The sequence below is a fragment of the Panthera leo genome, chromosome B3 (assembly GCF_018350215.1).
Source record: "Panthera leo isolate Ple1 chromosome B3, P.leo_Ple1_pat1.1, whole genome shotgun sequence".
Taxonomy (NCBI): Eukaryota; Metazoa; Chordata; class Mammalia; order Carnivora; family Felidae; genus Panthera; species Panthera leo.
Window position 1 is genome coordinate 18,557,188 of NC_056684.1, and position 27,500 is coordinate 18,584,687.

At 40.2% G+C, this 27,500-nt stretch overlaps 1 protein-coding gene across 8 annotated transcripts in view; it reads right to left on the minus strand.

Moving 5' to 3' along the window:
• Window positions 1-18,783: 18,783 nt before the first annotated feature.
• Window positions 18,784-27,500, minus strand: part of CERS3 (ceramide synthase 3) — a 125,304-nt gene continuing 116,587 nt past the window's right edge. For all 8 annotated transcript variants that reach the window (XM_042941157.1, XM_042941156.1, XM_042941161.1 and 5 more), the window contains one exon: window positions 18,784-21,096. In XM_042941157.1, coding sequence (XP_042797091.1) covers window positions 20,932-21,096 — 165 coding nt within the window. In that variant the 3' untranslated portion in view covers window positions 18,784-20,931. The remainder of the gene's footprint in view (window positions 21,097-27,500) is intronic.

A 27,500-nucleotide genomic window follows, 5' to 3' on the forward strand; every position in this document is an offset into this window, starting at 1 on the left:
TTGCACAACTGTAGGCGACTGTAAGTGTTCTGAGCACATTCAAGATGAGCCAGGCTAACCTATAATGTTCAGTAGGTTATGTGTATTAAGTACAGTTTCAACTTAATGATGCGTTTATTGGGATGTAGCCCCAACGCAATTTGAGGCAGGTCTGTACAATTGACTTCTGTAGGTTGACTTTACATTTAGAAAGCTTAGTAGATTCACTGACTGACTAATTCTAATAGTTTGTAAGTAGACCCTTTGAACGTTCTATGTATATAATAATGTCATTTGAGAATAATGATTATTTTATTTCTTCCCATTTCTTTTGCCTTTTCATTTTTCATTGTAACTTATTCATTAGCTAGGACCTCCAGGACAATGCTGAATAGGAATAATGATAGAGGGCATTTTTGTTTCACCCTGGATCTCAGAGAGAACATCTTCAACACTTCACCAATACATACTACAGATATAGTGTGTATCTGTTGGTGCACAAACCAATTTTCATCCCTTTTGGAGTAATACCATCTCTACTGAGAATGCATATAGTAACATCATCATATTATTTGTTTCTCATTTTTTCCTGTTATTGTGATAAGTTGCATTAATTCAATTTTGGGTGTCAAACCATGATTGCATTTCTGGAATAAGACCCAGTTAGTCAGTATGTATTATCTTCTTTATATATCATTGGATTCAATTTGCTACTATTTTAGTAAGGATTTTTCATCTACGTTCATCAAAGAGATGGGCTATAATTCTTTGTCAGAACACCCATGTCAGGGTTTGAGATCAAGATCATGCTGGTCTCATGAAAGTGCTACAATGATTCCTCTTTTTCTGTTATCTGGAAGCATTTAGGTGCAATTGGTGTTATTTTTTAAATATTTAGGAAATGTCATCAAGAAAGCCATCTGGGCTTGGGATTTTCTTTGTAGGAAAGTTTACAATAACAAATTAGTTTGTGAGGAGGATTTTAATTTTATTATTCTTTTCAAAGGACCCACTTGTGGCTTTGTTGATTTTTCTAATGCCCATCCATTTGCTGCTTCATTAATACTTGGCTTGTCTTTTTTGTTTCTTTCCTTTCTCTCACTTAAGTTTGATTTCTTTGCTTACAGCTCTTTTGATGGCATCTAATAACACTGGGTTTATGTTTTTGTTTTTGCTCTTTTTTTTTTTTTTTTTTTTTTTTTGCCTTTTGGCCTTTCATGTATATATATATGCATGTGAAGTCAAAATTCCTCCTGGCACTGTTAACAGCTACTGCCCATGTGTTTTGATCTCTTCTTTACCATTCATGCTAAAATATTTTCAAATTTTTATTTGGAACTTTGGACACATGGACTATTTATAAGCAGAGTCTTTAATTTCCAGGCAGTTGAGAATTTTCTGACTCTCCCATGGCTCTGTTTTCTGGCTTACTACCCTGTGGACAAGAACATACTCTGTCCTGTTGAAAAGAAATGTATTGAGGCTTTCTTTCTGGCCCACATATAGTCCATTTTAATATGTGCTCTATCGGCATTTGACAAACATGCAAATTCTGTCATGGTTTGGTAAAGAGTTCTTTGTGTATTAACTAGGTCAGGTTTGTGGATTGTCTTATTCAGATCTTTTATATCTCTATTAGTTTTTTTCTCTTTTTTAATGTTCTGCTTATGTTATTTAGAGAGGTGGGTTAGAGTCTTCCACTTGAGTGAATTTGTCTATTGTCGTTTTAGTTCTGTAAGTACCTGTTTTTTATTGCTTTTAGAGAGCTGTTTTCTTTCTTTTTTTTTTTTTTTTTTACAGTCCAGTTGACCTTTAAAAAACATGGGTTTGAATGGCACCAGTCCACTTATATGTGGATTTTTTTATGACTACAATACAGTATTGCAAATGTATTTCTTTTCCTTATGATCTTCTTAATAACATTTTCTTTTCTCTAGCTTACTTTATTGTAAGAATACAGGATATAGTACAGACGATGTGCAAAATAGTGATAATCAGCTGTTTATGTTACCTGTAAGGCCTCTGGTCAACAGCAGGCTAATAGTAGCTAAGTTTTGGGGGAGTCAAAATTATATGTGGACTTCTAGCTAACGAGGGATCAGGGCTCCTAACCCCTGCATTGTTCAAGGGTCAAGTATAAATTATTTCCCTTGCTTTTAGTACAACTTTCTACATCTTTGTATTTAAAGTGTATCCCTGTAGGAGCACTTGGGTGACTTCGTTGGTTTAGGCATCTGACTCTTGATTTCAACTCAGGTCATGATCTCACATGTTCAAGAGCTCAAGCCCCACATTGGGCTCTGCCCTGACAGTGCAGAACCTGCTTGGGATTCTCTCTCTCCCTTTCTCTCTGCCCCTCCCCCCACTCGTGCAGGCGGACGCGCACGTGCGCACACACACTCTCTCTCTCGATCTCTCTCTCTCAAAATAAATGAATAAACTTAAAAAAATAAAGTGTATCGCTGTAAATAACTTATAGCTGGTAAGAAATAGTCTGCATTTGGGTCCCCCCGTCTAGGCTCTCCTTTGAGATTTGGAGGATGATTTTCTCCACGACACTTGGCACTACAGGAATGTCCTTGCATTTTGTCCTGCTGTGTGGTTTCAGAAGTTGACACACATCTCAAGGGTCCATCTGGGCATCTGTCTGCAACTTGCAAGTCCAGCCCCAACTAAACAAAAAGTTGTTTGTGCTGAGTTCTTTGTCCCACAGAAACAGCCCTCTTCTGGCATCTCCCCATGGATTCTGGGACCCTTACTCACCCCAAATTGAGAAGTGTCCCTAGGGAAAGACTAATCTCAGCAAGCCAGTATCAACTCACTCTTCCCTTGAGGACATTCGGTTCTTACTTACTGTCCCCCAGGGCCTCTCTCCCTCCTGAGTCTTTTCTCGCCCAAGCACTGGTCCATTTCTCTGCTTTTCTAAAGTTTTTTCTTCACTCATTAGCTTCTTGCCTGCGTGCCTTCAGAATTCAGCAAATGTCTCCAGGAAACAGCAGCCAGGGGCTTGAGGCCCTCAGCTTTATATTTCATCACTCCAGGGTGCTGCCCAAAACCAGGTTGGCTTTTCTGGCCCTGGGCAGCAGCCAGGGCAGCAGAGGAGCAAATGCAACCAAATTCCCTGCAGGCAGAGGCAGGGGAGTATCCTAGCTGAGGTTCTGTCTTCCCCCCAACTTCCACTCTCTTCAGCCCTCATTGTTTTCCTAGCTTCCCAGTGCTTTTGCACACAGGATTTAAAAATACGTTCACCCAGAGGATCCTAGGTGGCTTAGTCAGTTAAGCAACCACCTCTTGATTTCGGCTCAGGTTATGATCTCATGGTTCGTGGGTTCGAGCCCCATACCAGGCTCTTCATTGACAGTGTGGAGCCTGCTTGAGATTTTTTCTCCCTCTTTCTCTGCCCCTCCCCTGCTCATGTCCTGTCTCTCTCTCTCAAAATAAATGAACTTAAAAAAATGTTTTAAAAATGTGTTCACCTTTTCTAGTTGGTTGTCAGCAGCAACATTAGCTGGCTGAGGCCTACTCCATCCTACCCAGAGGCGGAGGGAGAACTATATTGACTTTTTTTTTTTTTTTACATCCAACGTTCATAAAATTTTAAAAACTTTATTCAGGTAACATTGACACATAATAAACTTCACATATTAAGTTGTGTACAATTTTATAAATAAATAAATATACGTACATGTATGTATATATCTGTGTACATATATAAATGTATGTATCTGTGTTTTGTGTGTATATCTAATATATATATATATATATATAGTAAAAATGGAATATCAGAGTTTGTGCTCTTTCTTGTCTGGCTTTTTTCGCTCCAGATTCATTCTTCCATGTTGTTATGTGTATCAACAGTTTATTCTTTTCTGTTGCTGAGTAGTATTTCATTAGTTATGGATAATCCAAGTTTATTGAACCATTCATTTGCTCGTTGACATTGGGCTGTGTCTAGTTTTTTTCTGTTACAAATAATGCCTCTATGAACATTCCTATAAAAATATTTATATAGACATATGCTTTTATTGTTTTGAGGTAAGTACCTAGGAGTAGAATGACTGGCCCATATGGTAGATGAGTCTTTAACTTTTTAGGAAATGCCAAATGACTCCTGAGTGACTCAGTCGGTTAAGCATCCGACTTTGGCTCAGGTCATGATCTCACTGTCGTGAGTTTGAGCCCCGCATTGGGCTCTGTGCTGACAGCTCAGAGCCTGGAGCCTGCTTCGGATTCTGTGTCTCCCTCTCTCTCTGCCTTTCTCCCACTCACACTCTGTCTCTCTCTCCTTCAAAAATAAATAAACATTAAAAAAAAAAAAGAAATGCCAAATGATTTCCCAAAGCAACTGTACCATTTTACAATCCTGTCAGCAGATGAGATTTCCACTTGCTTCAAATCCTTGCCAACACTTACAATGGTCAGTCTTTTCATTTTGAGAAATTCTAACATGTGTGGTTTTAGTTTGCTGACTGATAATGTTGGGTATTTTTTAATGTGTTTATTTGCCATTCATCTGTCTTATTTGGTTGAGGATCTGCTCAAATCTTTTGCCCATTTAGAAATCTAGTTGTTTGTTTTCTTAATATTTAGGCTTGAGAGTTCTTTATGTATTCTGGATACAAGCCCTTTATTAAATATGTGATCTGAAATTATTTTTCCTCCCACTCTGTCACTTGTCTTTTTGTTTTCTTAGCTATGTCTTTTGAAAAGTAAGCATTCTTAATTGTAATGAAACCCAGCTGATCATTTCTTTTCTTTTATGGATCCAGCTTTTGGGGTTGTACTGAAAAAATATTTGTCTCTTCCAAGGTCACAAAGATATTCTTCTATGAGTTGTAGAAATTTGTGTTTTAGATTTTACGTTTAGATTTATGATCATTTTGAGTTAATGATCATCTTGAGTTAATAAAGAGATGTGGATCCAAGTTCTTGTTGTGTTTGTTCTTTGCATGTGCCTCACCAATTATCTCATCACCCTTTGTTGGACAGTAATTTTTTAAAGTTAAACCACTCCTGCTTTTCTAGAATAAACTTAACTTCGTATGGTGTATTTTAAAATAAGTTTTTAAATTTTTAAATTCTGTTTGTTCGTAATTTGTTTTGGATTTTTTAATTCATGTTCATGAGTGAGCTCGGCCTGCAATTTTCCTTTCTCACAATGTTTTTGTTAGATAATCAAGATTATTATAGTCTCGTAAAGGAAACTGGAAGTGATTCTTCTTTTCCTATTCTCTGTAAAAGTATATATATTGAATGGCATTATTATTGTTTAAATATTTGGTAGAATTCACCAATGAAGCCATTGGAACTGCAGTGTTCTTTATGGGATGGTTGAATTTAATGTTTACGCAGTCGTAGGATTATTTCACGCAGGCCCCAATCCCGACCCTAATAGAGCATAATCCCTGATCGGTGCAATTCAGCTAGAAAATAACAATAAAAATATCACTAGGAAATGTATATGTGTTTAGAAATTAAGAGATTTACTTCTGAGTAACCTATGGGCCAAAATGGAGTCATAATGGAAATTTTAATATATTTTCAATTAAATGACAATGAAACAACTATGTATTAAAATTTCTGATTTGACTAAAGCCATCTGTAAAAGGATAATTTATAGCCTTTATAGTAAAACGGAAGAAAGGCTGAAAAACCTATAAATACTCATATCAAAAAGGTAGAAAATATCGGGTGTGTGAGTGGCTCAGTTGGTTAAGCGTCCGACTCTTGATTTTGGCTCAGGTCATGATCTCACTATGGTGAGAGGAAGCCCCACATCAGGCTCTGTTCTGGGTGTGGCATCTGCTTAAGATTCTCTCTCTCCCTCTCCTTCTGCCCCTTTCCTGGGCTTGTTCTGTCTCTGTCTCTGTCTCTCTCTCTCTGTCTCTCACTCTCAAAAAAAAAAAAAAAAGGTCGAATGCCAATCTTCCCACACATTCTTCTGGAATAGAAAGAGTGATAATGTCCTAACTTGTTAAGGAAATTTATAAATTACGAATACTGGTCCTTTGACTGTAATGAGGATTATAGCACTGTGTAAATAAATGTCTTTGTTGCTTGCCCTTTGTGTGTGTGTGTGTATTTGTACTAATTTTTATCTCTTCTTTTTCAGTTGCATCTTGTTATGCAGAAGCATGACATTATCATTGTTGTATGGAATTCTAAATATGTGTAGAAGGTCCTGTGTGGGTGCTGAGTTGTCAGATGGAGAAGCTGTGTTAATTATTTACCTATTACCGCTCAGCTCTAAATGCCCCCTTTTAAACTCTGCTCTGTCTTGCTGAGGCCGGTTCTCTCCTAACTACACATCCCAGACCCTTGCCAGTTGGCTTCTTGTTAGGTTTGCTTATAGGAATACTTAGGAAGGTACTAACTGGAACTAGTTAACTAATTAGTTAACTGGGAATGTAGGAAGAAGTGAGAAGGATGCTCCTTCCTAATTTTAAGCTTCTTTCTTTTAATGTTTGTTTATTTGAGAAAGTGAGAGAGAGAAAGAGAATGTGAACAGAAGAAAGTTAGAGATAGAAAGGGAAACAAGAATCCCAAGTAAGGATATCCCAAGTAGAGCTAGAAAGGGAGACAGAGAAAGCCCCCCATGGGGGGCTCCAACCCACAAACCAAGAGATAATTATCTGAGCTAAAATCAAGAGATGACTAAGCCACCAAGGTGCCCCATTTTCCACCTTCTGTTGGCAGCAGCTGACAGCCTGGCCCTAGTGCTCAGAACCAGCTTCAACTGAGCCCCTCAGAAATGCCAGCAAGAGCCAAGTGCTGCCCCTTTGAGGAACAGAGTGCCAGCCCTCTGCCTCTTTCTTTCTTTTTTAAAAGTATTTATTTATTTATTTATTTAGAGAGAGGGAGTGGGGGAGGGGCAGAGAGACAGGGAGAGAAAACCCCAAGCAGGCTCTATAATGCCAGCACAGAGCCCAGTGTGGGGCTTGAACTTATGAACTGTGAGGTCATGACCTGAGCTGAGATCAAGAGATGCTCAACCAAATGAGCCACCCAGGTGCCGCAGCCCTCTGCCTCTTTCACCTGCCAGCCTGGGCTTCCTCTATGGAGGTCCCAGCACTGTGTCCCCTTCTCAGAGGTTCAAGAACCAGCCACAGGGCCTCCTCTCCTCAGTGGTACAAGCAGCAGCTGCCTGGACTTATCACCTACCCAGAGCATGGGGGCCAGCAGTGCAGAGTCAATTCTCTGGGAATTTATGCATTAATCCCAGGGGGGACCTCTCCTCCAGGCACTTACATTCTGGAAAAGCTTTTGTATCCACTTCCTGCATTTACTATCTCTAGGTAACTTGGTGTCCCTTTGACCTTTCTCAGTCTTCAGCCCCTTTAGAGCCAATTCCCTGCATTAAATGTCTTCTGTTTGAAATACCTTGAGTGATTTCAGTGCTTCTCTGACTGATACACCTGTTTTCTGTGTCCCTTGCCCACTAGATTTAGCATGAGCAAGGTTGCGGTGTGTTTTGTGATAATGTGTGTCTTGGAATGACACATAGTAGGCCTTGATAAATATGTTTTAATCACATCAATGCAAAGAGTATCATTCTTAGAGATCAGTCAAAAGTGCAGATTTAAATCTAAGCTCTGCCATTTACAAGATGGGTGACTTCTGCCTGTATTTCAGAAACAAAGCTAGTACTATTTTTGTGTCATTTCAAAAGAGATCTCATTTAATCCTTACAACATACCTTAGGGGAAAGCATTATTCTTAGAACCAAGAAAATAGTGGTTCACACAGATGAAGAAGCTTCCCCAGGCTGCATATTTCATAAGCGGTGTGCTGTGACTCCAAAGTGGGGACACCAGACTCCAGAAACCATCCTCTGTTGTATGGAGTTCAGCTTTACCTAGCTCCCCACAAACCCTTGTCTCCTCATCTGCACACTGATGACCTATAATTCATCATTTGGGTGAAATTATATGAAATATCACAGATGAAATTATATAAATAAAAAAGTGAATCCACTTTTTAAAAAAAATTTTTTAATGTTAATTTTTAGAGACAGAGCACAAGTAGGGTAGGGGCACAGAAAGAGAGAGACACAGAATCAGAAGCAGGCTCCAGGCTCTGAGCTGTCAGCAGAGACCCTGATGTGGGGATTGCACTCACAAGCCATGAGATCATGATCTGGGCTGAAGTTAGATGCTTAACTGAGCGACCCAGGTGCCCCGTTTGTTTTTCTTTTTAAAATAAATAATCTGTGGCTTCATAGTTTAACCTTAATAGTAAATCCCAAGCTAGCCCTACCCATGGGCCTGGCCTTCCCATACCTTTCCTTGGTGGCCACCATGCATATTCTGTTGAGTTATCCTAATGTACCATCTGACTTGTTGCCCTCTTATCTCTAACCTGACCCCAGTGGGGCTGTCTTTGGATGCCTAAGGGGACAGATTCTTCTGCCTCTGCAGAGGATGACTCGGTTGGGTCCAGGTTAAGGGCTCCTACTCTAGAGTGTGTTGGATACAAAGCCCCAAAAGCATCCAGACCGACCCTTCAGTGGTATTTACAGCCTGCAGTGAGAAGCACTGAGTTCTGTCTTCTAAGATCAAATTCATATCCTAGGATCTCAATATAAATGTTACAAAGCCCTTCCCTTACCCCTTCGCCTTCCTCCGAACAGCAGCATCCGAAAGCCTGGGGCAAAGAGACTTTGAGCCCCAACCCAGCAGCCTCTGTTGGGGGCAAGGCGTGCATGCAGTTCGTTCCATGTCTGTTCCGAGAGGTCTCTACCACGTCTGCTTCAACCCATAGGGCTGGTGCAGAAGCCCAAGGATGTGGCCCAGGGGCTCCTGTCTATCAACGGGTTTGTTCACTGATGTCATTGTTATAAAAAGGAAGGGTGCCCATGGAAGACCAGTTCTTTCATTTGGTAAGGTAGTGAGTTCCAGGGGATGTTTCCACCACTTACAGAGACCAGTGGGAATAGCACGTGTGAGGTGATGCCCAGTGTGGAAGAATGGCTGGCCAAGGATCTCAAGCACTATTGTCCCAAATCCCAAACTGCTTGGGCACCCACAGCACCAGCCCAGGGACAGATGTCTTCCCAGAGCAGCCCTGGTCGAGGCTTCCTGATTTATTCCTTTCTCTTTGTGACCTACCCTCTCTCTTGGAAAGCCTGTGGATTTTGTCTCTACCCACTTTCACCCTTCTCCTTAACAGGAGCTTGAGGGCCACATGGTGGAAGGTTTTATTTGCCCTAAGGACAAAGGACAGTGACAACAGGTTGTGAGGAGCCTGGGTGGCTCAGTCAGTTAAATGTCTGTCTCTTGATCTGGGCTCAGGTCATGATCTCATGATTTGTGAGATAGAGCCCCATGTTGGGCTCTGTGCTGACAGTGCAGAGCCTGCTTGGGATTTTCTCTCTCTCTTTCTCTGCCCCTCTCCAGGCTGGCACACACTTTGCTCTCTCTCTCAAAATAAATGAATAAACATTAAAAAAAAAAAATCAACAGGTTGTGTGTGAGGAAGCAGCCAGATGGCAACTCACAGGTCTAGGCAGGTCTAGGCTTCACTGGGACATAGGACAGATTTACTTACCAATGACTTAACGTTCTCTGCACCAGCCTGTGTGAGACAGGCTGAGTTACTTGCTCACAGGTACTGGGGCTGAATGGTGGCTGTTCGCAGGGACCCAGGGACATTAGCTGGTAAGCCTCTGGAGATATATGGCTATCACTGGTGGGGAGGTGGGGGTAAAGAGCCAAGAAAACTGCCAGAGTAAGAAAGCTGCTTGTAGTGTGAGGGTTTAGAGCCAAGTCTTGAGGGGAAGGTGTGGGGTTTCCTGTTCAGATTTCAAGTGGGAAAGTTTCAGCCCCTTTGTATGGATTCTGTGTTCTGCCAGGCCTCTGTCACTATCACAAAGGACCTGAGTCCTTTACCAAAAGGTGCCCAGATGGGACCTAGTATGACTTAGTCACAATGGGCAAGTCCCTTCTCCTAGGTGGACTTAGGTTTCTTTATTTAAAAACTGACCCATCCATGTGGTGCCTGGGTGGCTCAGTTGGTTGATTGGCTGACTTCAGCTCAGGTCATGATCTCACAGTTCTTGAGTTCAAGCCCCACATTGGGTTTGCTGCTGTCAGCTTAGAGCCTGCTTTGGATCCTCTGTCCCCCTTTCTCTCTGCACCTCCCCTGCTTGTGCTCTCTCACTCAAAAATAAATAAACATTTAAAAAATAAATAAAAATAAACATTGGCCCATCCAGGGATCCTCAGTAATGGCCTGTTGTTTTGTTTTTAACACCTGGGACAGAAAAGAAAGTTCAATAAAATCATCTTACTGATGGGACTAGTGGAAGATGGAAGACAAAGTGTTGCCTTCCCCAAGGTCAGCAAGCAGTGGGTGGCATCAGCTCCCCATAGACTCGGGATCCCCAGACCTCCTCAGGGATTTGGTTTCCCTCTTCTGCAATTCCAGAATGTATGTGGGTTTCCAATAGAAAATCAAACCTTGTTACACAAAATATTCCTAAGTGGTTGCAGGGTGAGTTAAGTGTAAGAAAAATACTCAAGTTGTACTATTTAAAATATATATTGGTTGACCCCAATTATCTCTTCATTTTCCAAAGGAGCACATCCACAATTAGGTAGACACCAAGGTTTCCATGTTAGAAATTTGAACCAGATTTCACTTCCCTTTCAAGACATTTAACATGGAAAAAGGAGGAACTAACCTTCTTCAGGGCCTGCCAGAGCCAAGTGTTATCTATAGCTCTTGGTCTGGATCACCCTGAGCAGGAAGGCTCTCCCCAGTTTCCTGGTGTGAGCCAGAGCTCTACTAAGACTGGAAGCTAGGAAACTCTAGTTAATATCTGAAATTATAACCTCACACATAATATGTATAAAGTTAACCATTCAGAAGTCTAACATGACTGTAAAGCTTCCAGATTCACAGAAGGGAAACACATACCTACATGCACTGCAAAATAATCCCCACAGAAAAGATAAAAAGGAGGAGAAATTTAAAATCTGAAAATAAGAGAGAACTTAGACCAAATATAAGTGTTATACCAATAAATATGAATGGAATAAACTTAATTATTACAAGAGAAGACTTCTAGACAAGATGGAGTAAATGCACTTCTTCCTATTCTGCCCACTAAGTACAGTTACAAACCCTGGATACAAAACATCAAGCAAGCATGAGAAGACACTGAAAGGTGGAGAAAAGAAAGCAGACTGGCTAGGGACCTCAGGATCCAAGGAACAACAGTAGTGACTTCCTTGGGTTTTCCTTCTACCTCATAAATCCAGGACTGAGTGCTGGAGAAGCTAGCAAATCACAGGCACAGACAGCCCTCCAAAAGCCCCATTCTCTCTAGCCAAGAGACTAGCAAAGAGAGCTTAACAAGACATTGAACAATGACAATAACTTCTCTACCCTAATACTATGGGAAAAACTATGCTTTCCCCCTACTTCTATCAGCAAAGATCAGTGGAGAAGTCTAGATTTTCAGCAGCTGTAACAAGGCATACTGCCCCCCTCCCTACACTGGGCTGGTGTCAGAGAAGGCAGAGTGAACTAGGACTTTCACTACACTCTATCAATAATGAGAACTCACCCTGCTCTGCAGTGTCAGTGGAAGCCACATGGGGAAGCAATGAGGTGTCCCTACCAGCCAGGGTGGCATCAGTGTATCAGCCTAAGTCTGGTGGGGAGCCTGAGAAAATAGAGTGAACCAACAAACAAAAACATGCGGTGCCTGGGCGTCTCAGTTGGTTGAGCAGCTGACTTTGGCTCAGGTCATGATCTCATGGTTCGTGAGTTTGAGCCCCATGTCAGGCTTGTTGCTTGTTGGCGCAGAGCCCACTTCAGAGTCTCTCTCTCTGCCCCTCCCCTGCTCACATTCTTTCTCAAAAATAATATAAACATTAAAAACAAACAAAATAACCCCAAACAAAACCATGAAGGTAGCCTCATGGACCTGTGTAAGTGTAACTGAAGAGCTAATATGTGTGTCTTTGGACTCCCAGATGGGAAAGGAAAAAAAAGAGAGGGGCTGGAAAAGTCTTCAAATAAATAATGACTGAAAATTGTCTTCATTCAGTTAGACATAAGCCTATAGATTTAAGAAGCTGAGGAAACACAATATAGGATAAATCCAAAGAAATTCATATCAACATGTGTCATAATCAAACTTTTAAAAACTGAAGACAAAACTTACAGTGTCAAGAGACACATGACATCTATCAATAGGGGACAGACAATTCAAATAAGGACAGATTTCTCATCAGAGACCATAAAAACTGGAAGGAAACAACATTTTTCAAATGCTGAAAGAAACTAACTATAATTATATAGTTATTTATTCTATAATTCTATACCCAGCAAAAATATCCTTTAGGAATGAAGGGAAAATCAGAACCTCCTTAGCTAAAGGAAGCAAGGAATTATCAGCACCTACCCCAAAAAAGTGTCTAAAGAGAATATTCAAGACAGAAAGGCATGATAAAAGAAGGAAACTTAGAATACCAGGAAGGAAGAGAACACAACAGAATGAGTAACAATATGGGTGAATATAACAGATCCCTTCAACTTTTCTTTTTTTTAACCAATTTTTTAAAAGTTTATTTATTTTGAGAAAGAGAGAGAAAGCGTGAGCAGGGGAGGGACAGAGAGAGAGGGAGGGAGAGAGACCTAAGGCATGTACATGAACATTATGTGCATCATGTGCATTTATTATTTTACCTTATTATTTATTTTATTTGTTTGATAGAGACAGAGACAGCATGAGCGGAGAAGGGGAAGAGAGAGAGGGAGAGAGAATCTCAAGCAGGTTCTGCACTGCCAGCCCAGAGCCCTATGCAGGGTTGGAAGTCAGGAAACTGTGAGATCATGACCTGAGCTGAAACCAAGAGTTAGATGCTTAATTGACTGAGCCACCCAGGCACACCTATATCACGTTATTATTATCCCAAACTGCCAGTGCAGAGCCCAACGCAGGGCTTGATCTCATGAACCAAACCGTGAGATGATCATGACCTAAACCAAAACCAAGAGTCAGATGCTTAATCGACTGAGCCACCCGAGCCCCTCATTTTCGCAACTTTTTAAGAAACTTATACCTACATAAAAGCATACAAACCATAAGTGTACAGTTTGATGATCTATCACAAACTCAACACACTCATGTAAGCCCTATCCAGGTCAAGATGCAGAAAGTCACTGGTACCTTAAAACCCACTCACCCAATCCGGGCGCAGGATCTCTCTTCTCCCCAAAGGTAACGAGCATCCTGACTTTTTCTTTTTTTAAGTTTATTTATTTATTTTGAGAGAGACAGAGAGAGCATGAATGAGGGAGGGGCAGAGAGAGAGGGAAAGAGAAAATCCCAAGCAGGATCTGCATTGCCAGCACAGAACCCAATGCAGGGCTTGAACTCACAAAACCGCAATATCATGATCTGAGCTGAAACAAAGAGTTGGATGCTTAACCAACAGAGCCACCCAGGCACCCTCTGACTTTTTCCATCATAGATTGGTTTTGTCTGTTTTTGAACTTTATGAAAAAATGGAAATGTAAATTATATATTCATTTTCCATTAGCTTCTTTTGAAAAACAGATAGGAAGATGAAGCTACATTGTTGTAAATACCAGTTCACTTCCATTGCTATATTGTATCCCATAATATAAATACAATAAAACCTTGGATTGCCAGTAACTTGTTCTGCAAGTGTTCCACAAGACTACCAAACACATTTAATAAATTTTAACTTGATAAAATGACCAATGTCTTGCAATATGAATAGTATGGATGCTGAATATCACTTGATCACGGTTGTGCCAATGATTCTTCTCTCTCTCTTTCTCTTGGTCTCTCTCTGCGAGAATGTGGGTGATGGTCTCCTATGCTCAGATGCTTGGTCTCAGGCCAAGGTGTTTGGCAGAAATCAGTGATTTTTTTCAGAACATTGGAAGGTACCCACAACTAATACTAGTGTATTTTTTGTCACTGCGAAGCACCTATAGACAGTCCTTTGCTTTTCCATCCAAGAGTGAGCTTAAGAATGCTTTGCTTCATTCTAGGTCAGGCTGCCTGCAGATATAGACCCTTTCCTCTACCACCTTATTACCAGTTATGTTAAATACAGTATATGACAAGAGTTTATTGATACTGTACTGTAGTCAACATCCATGCAAGCATATACAATGGCCCCCAGGCAGAACAAGGTTGAGGGGCATCTGGGTGGCTCAGTCAGTTAAGCATCCGACTTTGGCTTGGGTCATGGTCTCATGGTTCGTGGGTTTGAGCCCTGCGTTGGGCTCTGTGCTGACAGCTCAGAGCCTGGAGCCTGCCTCTGATTCTGTGTCTCCCTCTCTCTCCAACCTTCCCTTGCTCACACTCTGTCTCTCTCTCAAAAATAAATAAACACTGAAAAATTTTTTTTAAAAAGAAAAAGGTTGAAAAGAAAAACAGTGAGAAGAAGGAGATGATTACAGTGGAAGTTAAGAAGTCATCAAGAAGTACAAATGAGGTATGCGACTGGCCAAAATTGCAAGATTTTGTAAGAAGTCTTCATCTGCATCTTGTCTGCAGAGGAGGAGGAGGAAAAGGGGGAGGAATCCCTCACTTCAAATGAGATTAGGGAGATGTGTAAAATGTGGGAGACAGTGCAAAGTTTTGTAGAAAAGCACCACCGAATAAGGCTGTAGCAGTGCGAGGGATGAATCTAGCGACAACGCAAAGTCACATTTCCACGAAATCCTCAAAAGGCTGCAAAAGCAAGTGTCATTGGATAGATTCCTTATTAAAGTTGCACGTAAAGAAAAGATTCCACTGAGCCAATAGCAGTGATTCCATTAGAGACAGTGACAGTCATAATAACCCTCCTCTCTCTTGTCTCCCTCACACCAGCTGTGAAGGTCTTCAAAAGTAAGTGCAGGTTAATTTATTTTTCTTTATATTTTCTATTTTTTAAAATATTTTGTATTATATTACTATATTGTAATAATTTGTATATGAATATTTTTGGGTTGTAGAATGAAACATCTGAGTTTCCATTATTTTTTATGAGGAAATTCGCTTCGATATACAAGTGCTTTGGATTACAAGCATGTTTACAGAACACATTATGCTCGTAAACCAAGGTTTTACTGTCTACCACAATTTACTTACCCATTCTACTCTTAATGGGTATTTGGAAATGACTTGTTTAGGCTATCATGAACATTGCTGGTAAGAACATGCATATGCATTCTTTTGAGGTTCATGTATGTGCTTTTTAGATACGCACCTAATAGTAAAGCTGCTGGATTGTAATATGCACATACATCCAATTTTAGGAAATGACAAACATTTTCAAAGTGGCTGTAATGATATTCCTGCAGCAGTATGTAAGTTCTTATTGTTCCACATGATCGCTGCTTGGTACTAGCAGCCTTCCTAATGATTAATGAAATTGAGCGCCTTTTCATATATTTACTTAACTGTTATGGTATTCTGTAAAGCATCTGGTTAAGTGCCTTGTTGATTTTTTTTTAATTGGGTTGTCAGATTTTATTTGTAGGAGTTCTTTATATGTGTTGGATATGAGTCTTGTCAGTTTTAAGTATTGCAGATATTTTCTCCTGCTCTATGGCTTTCCCTTTCACTCTCTTCATGGTGTCTATTGAGAAATAGAATTTCTTTATTATTATTTACTCTGATTAGTTAATGTTTTCCTCTATGTGTAATGCTTTATTTTTTTAAGTTTTATTTCTATTGAGACAGATAGAAAGAGAGAAAGAGAGCGTGCAAGCAGGGGATGTGTGGAGAGAGGGAGAAAGACAGATCCCAAGCAGGCTCCACAGTGTCAGCAAGAGAGGCCGACTAGGGGCTTGAACTCATGAACCGTGAGATCATGACCTAAGCCAAAGTCAGATGCTTAACTGAGCCACCCAGGTGCGCCCCATATTGCTTTTTGTTTTAAGAATCCTTTGCTTAAGGGCTAGTATCCAAAATCTATAAAGAGCTCACCAAACTCCACACCCGAAAAACAACCCAGTGAAGAAATGGGCAGAAAACATGAATAGACACTTCTCTAAAGAAAACATCCGGATGGCCAACAGGCACATGAAAAGATGCTCAACGTCAATCCTCATCAGGGAAATACAAATCAAAACCACACTCAGATATCACCTCATGCCAGTCAGAGTGGCCAAAATGAACAAACCAGGAGACTATAGATGCTGGAGAGGATGTGGAGAAACGGGAACCCTCTTGCACTGTTGGTGGGAATGCAAATTGGTGCAGCCACTCTGGAAAACAGTGTGGAGGTTCCTCAGAAAATTAAAAATAGACCTACCCTATGACCCAGCAATAGCACTGCTAGGAATTTACCCAAGGGATACAGGAGTACTGATGCATAGGGGCACTTGTACCCCAATGTTTATAGCAGCACTCTCAACAATAGCCAAATTATGGAAAGAGCCTAAATGTCCATCAACTGATGAATGGATAAAGAAATTGTGGTTTATATACACAATGGAGTACTACATGGCAATGAGAAAGAACGAAATATGGCCCTTTGTAGCAACATGGGTGGAACTGCAGAGTGTGATGCTAAGTGAAATAAGCCATACAGAGAAAGATACCATATGTTTTCACTCTTATGTGGATCCTGAGAAACTTAACAGAAACCCATGGAGGAGGGGAAGGAAAAAAATAAGAAAGAGGTTAGAGTGGGAGAGAGCCAAAGCATAAGAGACTCTTACAAACTGAGAAGAAACTGAGGGTTGATGGGGGGTGGGAGGGAGGGGAAGGTGGGTGATGGGTATTGAGGAGGGCACCTTTTGGGACGAGCACTGGGTGTTGTATGGAAACCAATTTGACAATAAATTTCATATATTGAAAAAAAAAAAGAATCCTTTGCTTATCTTAAGGTCATGAAGATGAATGTCCTCCTATGTTTCCCTCTGGAAGCTTTTTCACATTTAGATCTACAAAAACACCTGGAATTTATTTTGTATATGGTATTAGGTAAGGATCAAGTTTAATTTTTATCCTTAAGATAGCCAACTGTGCATATATGCATGAGTTTGTTCCTGGTCTTTATACAATTTTATTGTTCTATTTGTCTCTCCTCATACCAATCTCACACTGCTTTACTATCCTTTTTGGTAGTATGTCCTGGTACTTAGTAAAATGAGTTCTCTTGCTTTGTTATTTTAAAGATTGTCTTAGCCAGTCTTGTTTCTTGATATTTCTGTATAAATTTAAACACACACACACACACACACACACACACACACTATGTGTGGGATGTTTTGCATTTCATTTGTAATATGAGTTTTTATTTACTTTTTTCAAGCCTCATAATTTTTATTTCTTGAAATATTACATTAGGCAGGATGAAAAATACAATGTTGAATATATTCAGGATGATGGGCATCATTAATGGACATCCCTCAGTGATCATCCCTTTGGGGAAAGCTTTCAGTATTTGGCCATTATAGCATCATATGATGCTGGCTTGATGCTTTTTGAAGGTGCTATTAAATCAGATTAAGGAAGTTCCTTCTTTTCTGTGAAGTTTTTTTTTTTCAAATAAATAGTTGTTGAATTTTATCTAAAGCTTTTGAAGATATGGCTTTTTCCTTTACTCTTTTAAAATGGTAACATTGATTTTCAAATAATAAATCAACCACAACTTCCTGAAATAAACCCAACTTGTCTGTCATGCATTCTCTTCTTTACATATTGTTGAATTCAGTTTGCTTTGTGTTGAGGAATTTTGTACTTAGGTTCACAAATGATTTAGCTAATAGTTGTTGGGTTTTTGCCTCCTAATATTCTTTTCAGATTTTAGTATTGAGACTATGCAGGCCTTATGAGACAGGTATGGATGTGTTCCTTTGGTCTCTACAGAAGTTTGTATAATACCTGTGTTAATTACTCCTTAAATATTGGAAGAATCCACTGGATGAACCATCTGGGCCTAAAGATTTTGTGTGTGTAGGGGGTAGAGGAGTGGATTTCAAAATTTTGGATTGAATTTTGTTTCATTTAGATGGCTATTTAAATATCTACTTCTTTTTGTGCCCATGTTAACAAGTTGCATTTTTCTAGGAACTTACACATTTTGTTCACACCTTCAAATTTAGTGACATAAAGTTGCTCGTAACATTCTCTTATCTGTTGAATGTCTACTTGCTCTACAGTCACAGTGAAAATGTAGTCAAGAAAGTTCCTTTCGGATCAGTCCCCTTTCTTAGCACTTCAACATTGCCTTGCACCACAGGCCCCAGATGCCATGACCCAGGTTAGACCCCAGCCCACACTGGTCTGTCCGCACTGTGTACAGCCAAGAAGGTTACCCCCGTCAGGCCTATTTCCTCTTGTCTGGAGTCTGATATGCCAAAGGCAGCAGCCTTAATGTCTTAACTTGGTTCTACCCTTCTCCCTGTTCCCTCTGATTTCCAGCAGGGCATTTCTAGAGGCAAATCTATTTTTTTCCACTTGTCGGTGAGAGCGATAATGATCTCTCAGAAGCCAAGCAATGTGTGTGCTGAATCTACTCCTCCGGATTCTGCCTTTGCTTTATTGTAAGTCTTCACCATTATAACATTGGTGGCACAGTGGACTGTGTTTTTATAAAGTCATCTGGCATAGTGTGAGCCCTTGGTTCTGGTACGAAGAGAGGTGACCTTTAAAATGACCACAAAAGCCATAGAGGATGTTACAAAAATGCGTATCTACCTTTCCAGAGGTAGTTCAGTGCTTCCGGTTGTATCAGAGAGAGCTGAAGTTGGCCTATCAAGTTTACCTTTCACATTTAAATAAGAAAAAAAAAAAAAAAAGAACTGGAGGCTAGAGCAGCCAATAAACATGTTTTTACCTTAAGTGAGAAGATAATTTGGTACAGAGACAAGACCAATATAAATCAAGGAAAAAAACAGTATGTTAACTGGAAACATAAAACATAGTGTCTCAATGGGATTTTTCTTCCACCAATAATAATAATATAATATAATATTAATAATAATTTAACAGCTATGTCCTAAAGGGAGTGGAGGCATTCTAGATTTATAATATAACATTGTACATATGATGCCTATGTCATTGTACTCATAAAAGCAAATAACAGGCAGAGAAAACTTGACATAGGTTTTTCTGTTGTTCTAATGACTCCTCAGGAAGAGATCTTGATGGGGAAACAATTAGCAAGGGTTTTGAGTTTTGTCTTTGTTTATCCTGAAGATTTTAAAAACATCTTTTTATTAAAGAATAAAAACCGGGGAACCCTTGCTGGGCTGTGCCTTTCCACTCAGCAGCAGCAGCCTGCATCAGGGGGGCCTGTGTGGATGTCTTGCCAGCCCTCACAGCCCTAACTCCCGCTTGGTTTTATAATAGGGGCCCCAAGCAAATGGGACAAAAGTGCAAAATGTGGCCCCCAAAATATGAGAGATTGGTGTGTGTGTGTGTGTGTGTGGAGGGGTATTTGTGTGTTCCGTTCAAGCTCTTCCTCTGCAAGGCTCAGCCTCTCCTCAGCCAGCTGAACCCTAAGTCTCAGGTCTGCCTTGCACTCTGGGCTCAGATGTGCCCCCTGAGGGGGCCACCAGCAGGCTACTGACCCACCAGCCTGTATTGGTATCTGTATCTGTATTGGTATTTGTATCTGAGTGGTCTGCAGCCCCAAGAGCTGCCATTGACTCTAACACTTGTCCTTGGACATTTCTCAGGGGGTATTTTGCAGCCTTTTGTTTTGTTCTGTCTTACTGTTGAGCAGTCTGATTGGGTTGCATAGCAGAGATGAAAGAGTGTGGCATTCTCTTTCTGTTTCTAAGATTTCACTTGGGTCAACAGCTCGCACACATGTCATGCCCCAAAGGCTCAGGTTTTCCGGGAAATAATGGCTAGGTGAGCAGCCTGCCCTGGGTCTGACTCTCCGGGACAGGCCCCCAGAGGGATCCTACTGCTGTCTGGGCAGCTCTGCCAGCCTGAAGGAGGGGCTCAGGGCAGGGGCAGGGGCAGGAAAGCTTCCTTCTCAGGAAGCGAGTGAGAGGCCAGCAAAAGACAATAAGGAATTGGGGCCCAGGCTGCCTCCACTGGCCAGGGGACCTGGGGGTAGAGAATTTGGGGGAATTTGAGAATCATCCCTGGGTAGCTGTTACCAAATATAATGGAAACAACCTTCTGGATATTTGCACTTCTGGGTATCTCCAGACACATTTAAAATAAATTTTTTAAGATTGTGCCTTTTGTTCAGGCCCATTCAGTGCCAAGTGTAGCCAGGTTTCTGTCTCCCAGAGTTGGCATCATAGTGAAAACAGGGTCAGGTAACAGTCACATTGCAGTTGGCAGTTATACGCTTTCCTTCTGTTGTTATCTCATTTGATCCTTACTCCAACTCCATGAGGTAGGCCAGGCAAATATTACTATTCCCACTGGACACCAAGGCTTGGAAGGTTTAAAAAAACCACACACATCAGAAAGTGGCCAGTGAGCCCTGGAAGCCTGGTCACCTCCTTTGGTCCTTCTGCCACTGTTGCATTGCATCCTCTACATCACTTTGGGAGGCAATGAGCTGTTCTCTGTGGCTGAACACACCTGAAAAAGTGGGTTCCCCTAGAACCTCTCAAGTAATCCTGAGAGTGAGCAAGGTGGCAAGGTGCAAAGTCCTATTGGCATGACATGAGCACATGGAAAACCACCAGTCTCACATATATGAATGAACACAACTGAACTGAAATGGGCCTCTGGAGAAATCCTTGAAATCTTTGACCAGTCTGAGTCCTAACTGAAGTAAAATCCATAGGGATGCTATATTTAACATTTAAACACAAATTAACAACATTTTGTTAAATACATCTCAGGGGGAGAGGAAGGTAGTGGTTGAAAAGAGGAAAGGGCAGAATCTGGGGTCCCTGTGGCTCCTGTAGGCCACAGCTGTGGAGGGGGAAGCAACTCTGGCTTCCAGCAGCCCTTAGAGGACACTGTGACCCGGAAGCTGCATGGACTTCAACCTAACGGCCATGTTGACCGTTGAGAATGAGATGCCTGTTGGCCCCGAGGCCATTCTTCAAACAGTCTCTCTCTTTGCCTTTGGTGGCTTCTTCCTCCTCCTCCTCCTCCTCTTCCTCGTCCTCTTCATACCCATCCTCATCATCACTCCGCACATCGTGGGTGTCCTAGAGAAAGAAAGGAATGGGATGTGAGTGACAACCTTCCAGAAAGAGGCTTGAGTGATTAAGAAAACCCAAATCCCAAACTCAGAAAGAAAATGCAAATTTCAAAAACCAAACATTCACCAAGGTAGAACATATCATGGGTCACACAATCTCAACAAACTTAAAGAATTGAAATTGTGCAAAGTATACTTCAGATTGTAATGGAATTAATCTAGAAATCAATACAAAAAATAGGAAAATCTCAAGCCAGTTGGAAATTAAACAACACACACTTGACAATGGATCAAAGAGTAAGTCACAATGGATATTAGAAAACATTTTTATTAAAATGAAACTACAGCATATCAAAATTTGTCAAAGGTAGCTAAATAGTGCTTATAAGGAAATTTATAGCATTAAATGTTTATATTAAAAAGAAGACAAGTCTCAAATAATTTGAGCTTCCACCTTAAGAAATTAGAAAAAAGAAGTGCAAAATAAGCCCAAAGCAAGCAAAAGGGAGGAAATAATAAAGAAATCAATGAAACAGAAAACAGAAAAAACAATAGAGAAAAAGCAGTAAACCAAAAGCTGGTTCTTTGAAAAGATCCATAAAATTGATAAATCACTAGCAAAGGAAAAGAGAGAGAAGGCACAACTTGTCAGAAAATAAAAAGAGGATTCAACTATGGATACTACAAATATTATAAAAATAACAGAATACAATGAGCAATATTATGCATATATATTTGACAACTTGGATGAAATGGACTAATTTCTCAAAAACTACAAACTACCAAAATTCACCCAATATGGCATAGGTAACCTAAAAAAGTCATATAACTATAGAATAAATTAAATTAGTTATAGATCTTCTGGAAACGAATATCATCAGGCCCAGAAGTTTTCACTGGCAAATTCTATGAAACATATAAAGAAGAAATAACACCAAAGTTCCGCAATATCTTCCATTAAAAAGAAGAAGGAATACTTCCCAATTCATTTTGAGGCTAGAACTACCCACATACCAAGGCCAGAAAAAAGACAGCATAAGAAAAAACAACTACAGACCAATATCTCTAATGAATATACACATAAAAAAACCTCAACACAATAGTCCAAATCAAAACCAGCAATGTATAAAAATAATAATACATCACAATGAAGTGGGGTTAGTCCCAGTAATGCAAGGCTGTTTCAATATTTAGAAATCAATGAAAGTAATTCAACCTATTAATAATCTAAAGAAGGAAAAAATATATAATTATATCAGTTGATGAAGAAAAATCATATGACAAAATTCTACATCCACTCATGATCAAAAAAAAATTCAGCAAAGAAGAAATAGAAGCTAACATCATACTTAATGATGAATGACCAAACGAACGCTTTCCTCCTAAGATTAGGAACAAAGCAAGAATATCTACTTTCACTACTCCTATACAACATTGTATTGGCAGTCCTAGTCAATGTAATAAGGTAAGAAAAAGAAACAGAAGTCAAACAGATTGGAAAGAAAGAAGTAAAAGCATCACTATTTGAAGATGACATGATTATCTATGTAGAAAATCCCAGAGACTCTACCGAAAGCTCCTAAAATTCATAAGTGAGTTTAGCACAAAGTTGCAGGACACAAGGTTAACACACACACACACACACACACACACACACACACACACACAAATCTTGATTTCTATATGTTTTTTAATGTTTATTTTATTGCTTGACAGAGAGAGAGAGAGAGAGAGAGAGAGCATGAGCAGGGGAGAGGCAGAGAGGGAGGGAGACCCAGAATCTGAAGCAGGCTCCAGGCTCTATGCTGTCAGTACAGAGCCTGACGTGGGGCTCAAACTCACAACTGCAAGATCATGACCTGAGCCAAAGTCGGAAGCTTAACTGACTGAGCCACCAAGGTGCCCTGCATTTCTAAACAATAATGTAGTAGCCTGAAAAATGTCCTCAAAGATATTAAGTACTAATCCCTAAAAACCTGTGACTGTTACCCGATATGGTAAAGTTTTTGCAGATATGATTAAGTTAAGAATCTTGAGAAGACTCCTGGATAATCTAGGAATGCCCTAAGGCCATCCGAAGTGTATAAGAGAGGCAAAGGGAGATTCAACACAGAGAATAGGCAATGTTAAGATGGAGTTAGAGACTGGAGTAATGTGGTTGCAAGAAGGGAATACTGGCAGCCACCAGAAGTTGGAAAAGACAAAGAACAGATTCTCCTACAGCCTCTGGAGGGAACACAGCCCTGCCACACCTTGATTTCAGCTCAAAACTGATTATAGACTTCTGGCCTCCAGAACTGTGAAAGAATAAATTTGCTGTTTTAAGCCATCAAGTTTGCTGTTTTAAGCCATCAAGTTTTGTTACAGCAGCCACAGGAAACTAACATGACTAGCAATGTCTGACTAAAAAAAGAAATTTAAATATCTGTAACATTACAAAAGTTTCCAAAAAATAAAATGCTTAGGTATAAATCTAACAAAACACATATAGGATCTGTATATAAAATCTATAAAACTCTGACGAAAGAAATCAAAGATCTAAATAATTGGAGAGATATACTATGTTCATGGATTGGAAGATTAAACATAGTAAAAATGTTAATTACCCCCAAGTTGATCTACAGATTCCACACAATACCAATTAAAATCTCAGCAAGATTTCTTGTACATATAGACAAGCCGATTCTAAAATTTATATGGAAAAGCAAAGAGACTAGAAGAGCTAAAGCAATTCTGATAAAATTGGAGGACTCAAACTACCCAAATTTGAAACTTACTATAAAGTTATAGTAATCAAAGCTGGGTGGTATTAGCAAAGGGATAAGCACATAGATCAGTGGAACAGAATAGGGAATCTAAAAATAGGCACACATAAATATGGCCAATTGAGTTTTGACAAAGGTGCAAAAGGAATTCAATGGAGAAAGAATAGTGTTTCCAACAGTGTTGGAACAATTAGAAATCCATAGGCAAAAAACTAAACTTTAACCTAAGTGTCATATCTTACACAAAAGCCAACCCAAAATGGATCATAGATCTAAATGTAGAATATAAGACTATAAAACTTTTAAATTTTTTTTAAGTTTATTTATTTTTGAGACAGAGAGAGACAGAGCATGAACGGGGGGAGGGTCAGAGAGAGAGGGAGCCACAGAATCGGAAGCAGGCTCCAGGCTCTGAGCCATCAGCCCAGAGCCCGAGGCGGGGCTCGAACTCACAGACCACGAGATCGTGACCTGAGCCGAAGTCGGACGCTCAACCGACTGAGCCACCCAGGTGCCCCAAGACTATAAAACTTTTAGAAGAAACACGTGACCTTAGGTTGGGTGAGGGGTTCCAAGATGTGGAACAACAACAACAACAACAACAACAACAAAAAACTCCATTGGAAAAAACCAATAATCTGGACTTCATCAAAATGAAGTCCACTATAAAAGACACTATTTAGAGAATAAAAAGACAAGGTGCAAACTAGGAAATAATATTTGCCAACCGCATAGCTGACTTGTATGCATAATAAAGCACTCTCAAAACTCAACAATAAGAAAAAAGCAAACCAACTGAAAAGTGGGCAAAATATGCAAAGAGAAGCATTTCCTTAAAGAGGATACAGGATGTCAAAAAGCATTTGAAAGGATGTTCAACATCATTAACTGTTAGCAAAATGCAAATTAAAACCAGGATGAGATACAACTATAAACCCATTAGAATACCTAAAATTAAAATTACTGACAATACCAAGTGCTGACAAAGACGCAGAGTGACTGGAAGGAACTCTTACACATTGCTGATGGAAATACAAAACGGTACAGGCACTTTGGAAAATAGTTTGGCAGTTACTTATAAAGTTAAACATACATTTACTATATATGGCAGCAATCCTATTTCCGAGTATCCACCCTGGAGAAATGAACATTATGTTCACATAAAAACAAATGTTTATAACATCTCTATTCATAACTGCGAAAATTGGAAGCAACCCAAATGTTCTTCAATCAGTAAATGGATAAATGGTGGTGCATCTGTACAATGCAATACTACTTACCAATGAAAAAGAACCAAGTGTTGACATTTACAAGAAATTGGGGGAATCTCAGAGGCATTATGCTAAGTGAAAATAAATTAGTTTTAAAAGGATACCTACCATATGACATACTAATGTTATTTACATTCTCTTCTTTTTAAAAAATGATACATTTTTCTTAAAGTTTATTTATTTTGAGAGAGAGAGAGCAAGGGAAGAGTGGGGGAGAGAGAGAGAGAGAGAGAGAGAGAGAGAATCCTAAGCAGGCTCCTCACTGACAGTGCGAGTGCACACTGACACTGACACCGGGCTCGAACTCACTAACAGCGAGATCACATTTACATGCTCTTCTTGAAAATACCACCTATCTGGATGGAGAAGGGATGCCAGGGGCACCATTATGGTGATGGCTACACAAATCTATACCTGTGTATAGATTCATCAAACTTTATACAGATGGGAAAAAGTCAATTTTCCCGATGGTGTTTAAAAATTAATCATATTTCTTTTCAGATAGAAAATACTATGGTTTTCCCAATATGCATTTGCTAAGTAAAGTATTACTCATGTAGGCCTTTTGGTTGTCAAGATGCTCTTATTGTCGGGAATTAGGATGGGTTCTATTTTCTTTATGCAGGGACTCTTTCAAGGGCAGTTCTTAATGAAGGGGTATAGGCTCCCCCACCTCTCTCAGGTATTCTCAGAGAAATTCTGGGAGGAAGACTCTCAGAAGAATGACATTGCTACAGATCAGGCTTCATTCCAAAACAGAAAAGATGGTATGGATTATTAGAACAATACTGAGAACTCAGGCTCTGGGCAAGGTCAGTGTTGGCCATGACCCCGCACCCCTCTAAACCAGTTCACAAACATCTCTATTAAACTTAGACTAGAAAAGAAAACAAACAAACAAACAAACATGGGAGCATCTGGGTGGCTCGGTTGGTTGAGCATCCGACTTCAGCTCAGGTCGTGATCTCCTGGCTCATGAGTTCGAACCCTTCATCAGGCTCTCTGCTGTCATCACAGAGCCTACTTCAGATCCTCTATCCCCCTATTTCTCTGCCTCTTCCATGCCCCCCTCCCCGCCAAAGCGAATAGAAATTTAAAAAAAGAAAAAGAACATGGAAGATGAAGGCTGGTTCCTGACACCCCATTTTTTGAGATGCCATCTATAGCCATATGAGTCACTTTCTCCTTTTGTGACCTCCAGACTAAACCTGACCACCTCTGGGTATATGTAACCGAATACCTCCTCTGTGTACAATCTTCCTGCAAACACGGCTTTTGAAAAAACCCAACGTACCCATATTCTGTTGCCTTAATCACAGAAATGTCACATCATGGGCTCTTCTCAGTACGATCGGTTCTTTTCCGCAACAACACAGAAAGGGTCTTAAAGTAAAAAGGCTCACTGTAAACATGGAGGCATAAACTTGGTGTCTCATCTGTTATGCAATGGAGAAAGGCAATCTTTTTATGATATGCTGGGAGCAGGGATCAGAAGTGCTGTTCCCCTCTGCAGATGGGGTCCTTCAGGGAAGGATCATGCGTGGCTGATGATTGCTTTCATGGACCACGCCCCTTGAGTCTCCTTCTTCAAAAGATTTTTGTAGGGAACAAGGGGAAATTTGAGTAAGAATAAAGAAATAAATTTCTCTCCAGAAAAGCAGACTAGCATCTACTGTCCCATTTCTCCAGGACTTAAGGAGCTGCTTCAGCTGAGATATGAACTGGTCCTAGAAGATGCTTCCCATTGCCCCAAGCCACATCTCCAGCCCTCTTACCTCTAGGAAGGGGTCCTGGACCAGTGGAGCCTTCTGGAAATCAATGGCGTCTAATGGTCACAAAGGTTGGGGAGCATCACTGATTTTCAGTAAGCAGTGGCTAGAGATACCATATATCCTACAATGTGCCTGACATCCTAGCATCCTGCCAGACCTCTGTGTAAGTGAAACTGTGTTTCTGTGTTTAATCATCCAAGCCTAGAACCTAATTCCATTTTACATTCAAGCATAGTAATTCTTGTGTGGTTTTAATATACTCTCAATTCTCCAGGAACATAACTATGTACACAATTCAAAGGAAGGCTATACTTTGTTTTGTTCAGGGCTTCATAATTTCAGAAAACCATGTCACAGATGACACAACACTACCGGGGGGAAGTTGAGTCCCAGCACAACATGCCTGCATCAGTCTGTGTTTACAGCTGCCCCATTCATGGTGAGTCTCCACATGAGCAAGCACGGCATCTGTTGACCCCAGGATCCTCTTGAGTGTAGTTTTGCATGTAGGTTACACATGAAATGAATGTTTTATCAGAAATGCCTCTTATTATATCTTTTTCTATTACAGTTGTAGCATTATATTAATTTTGAAATTATGAT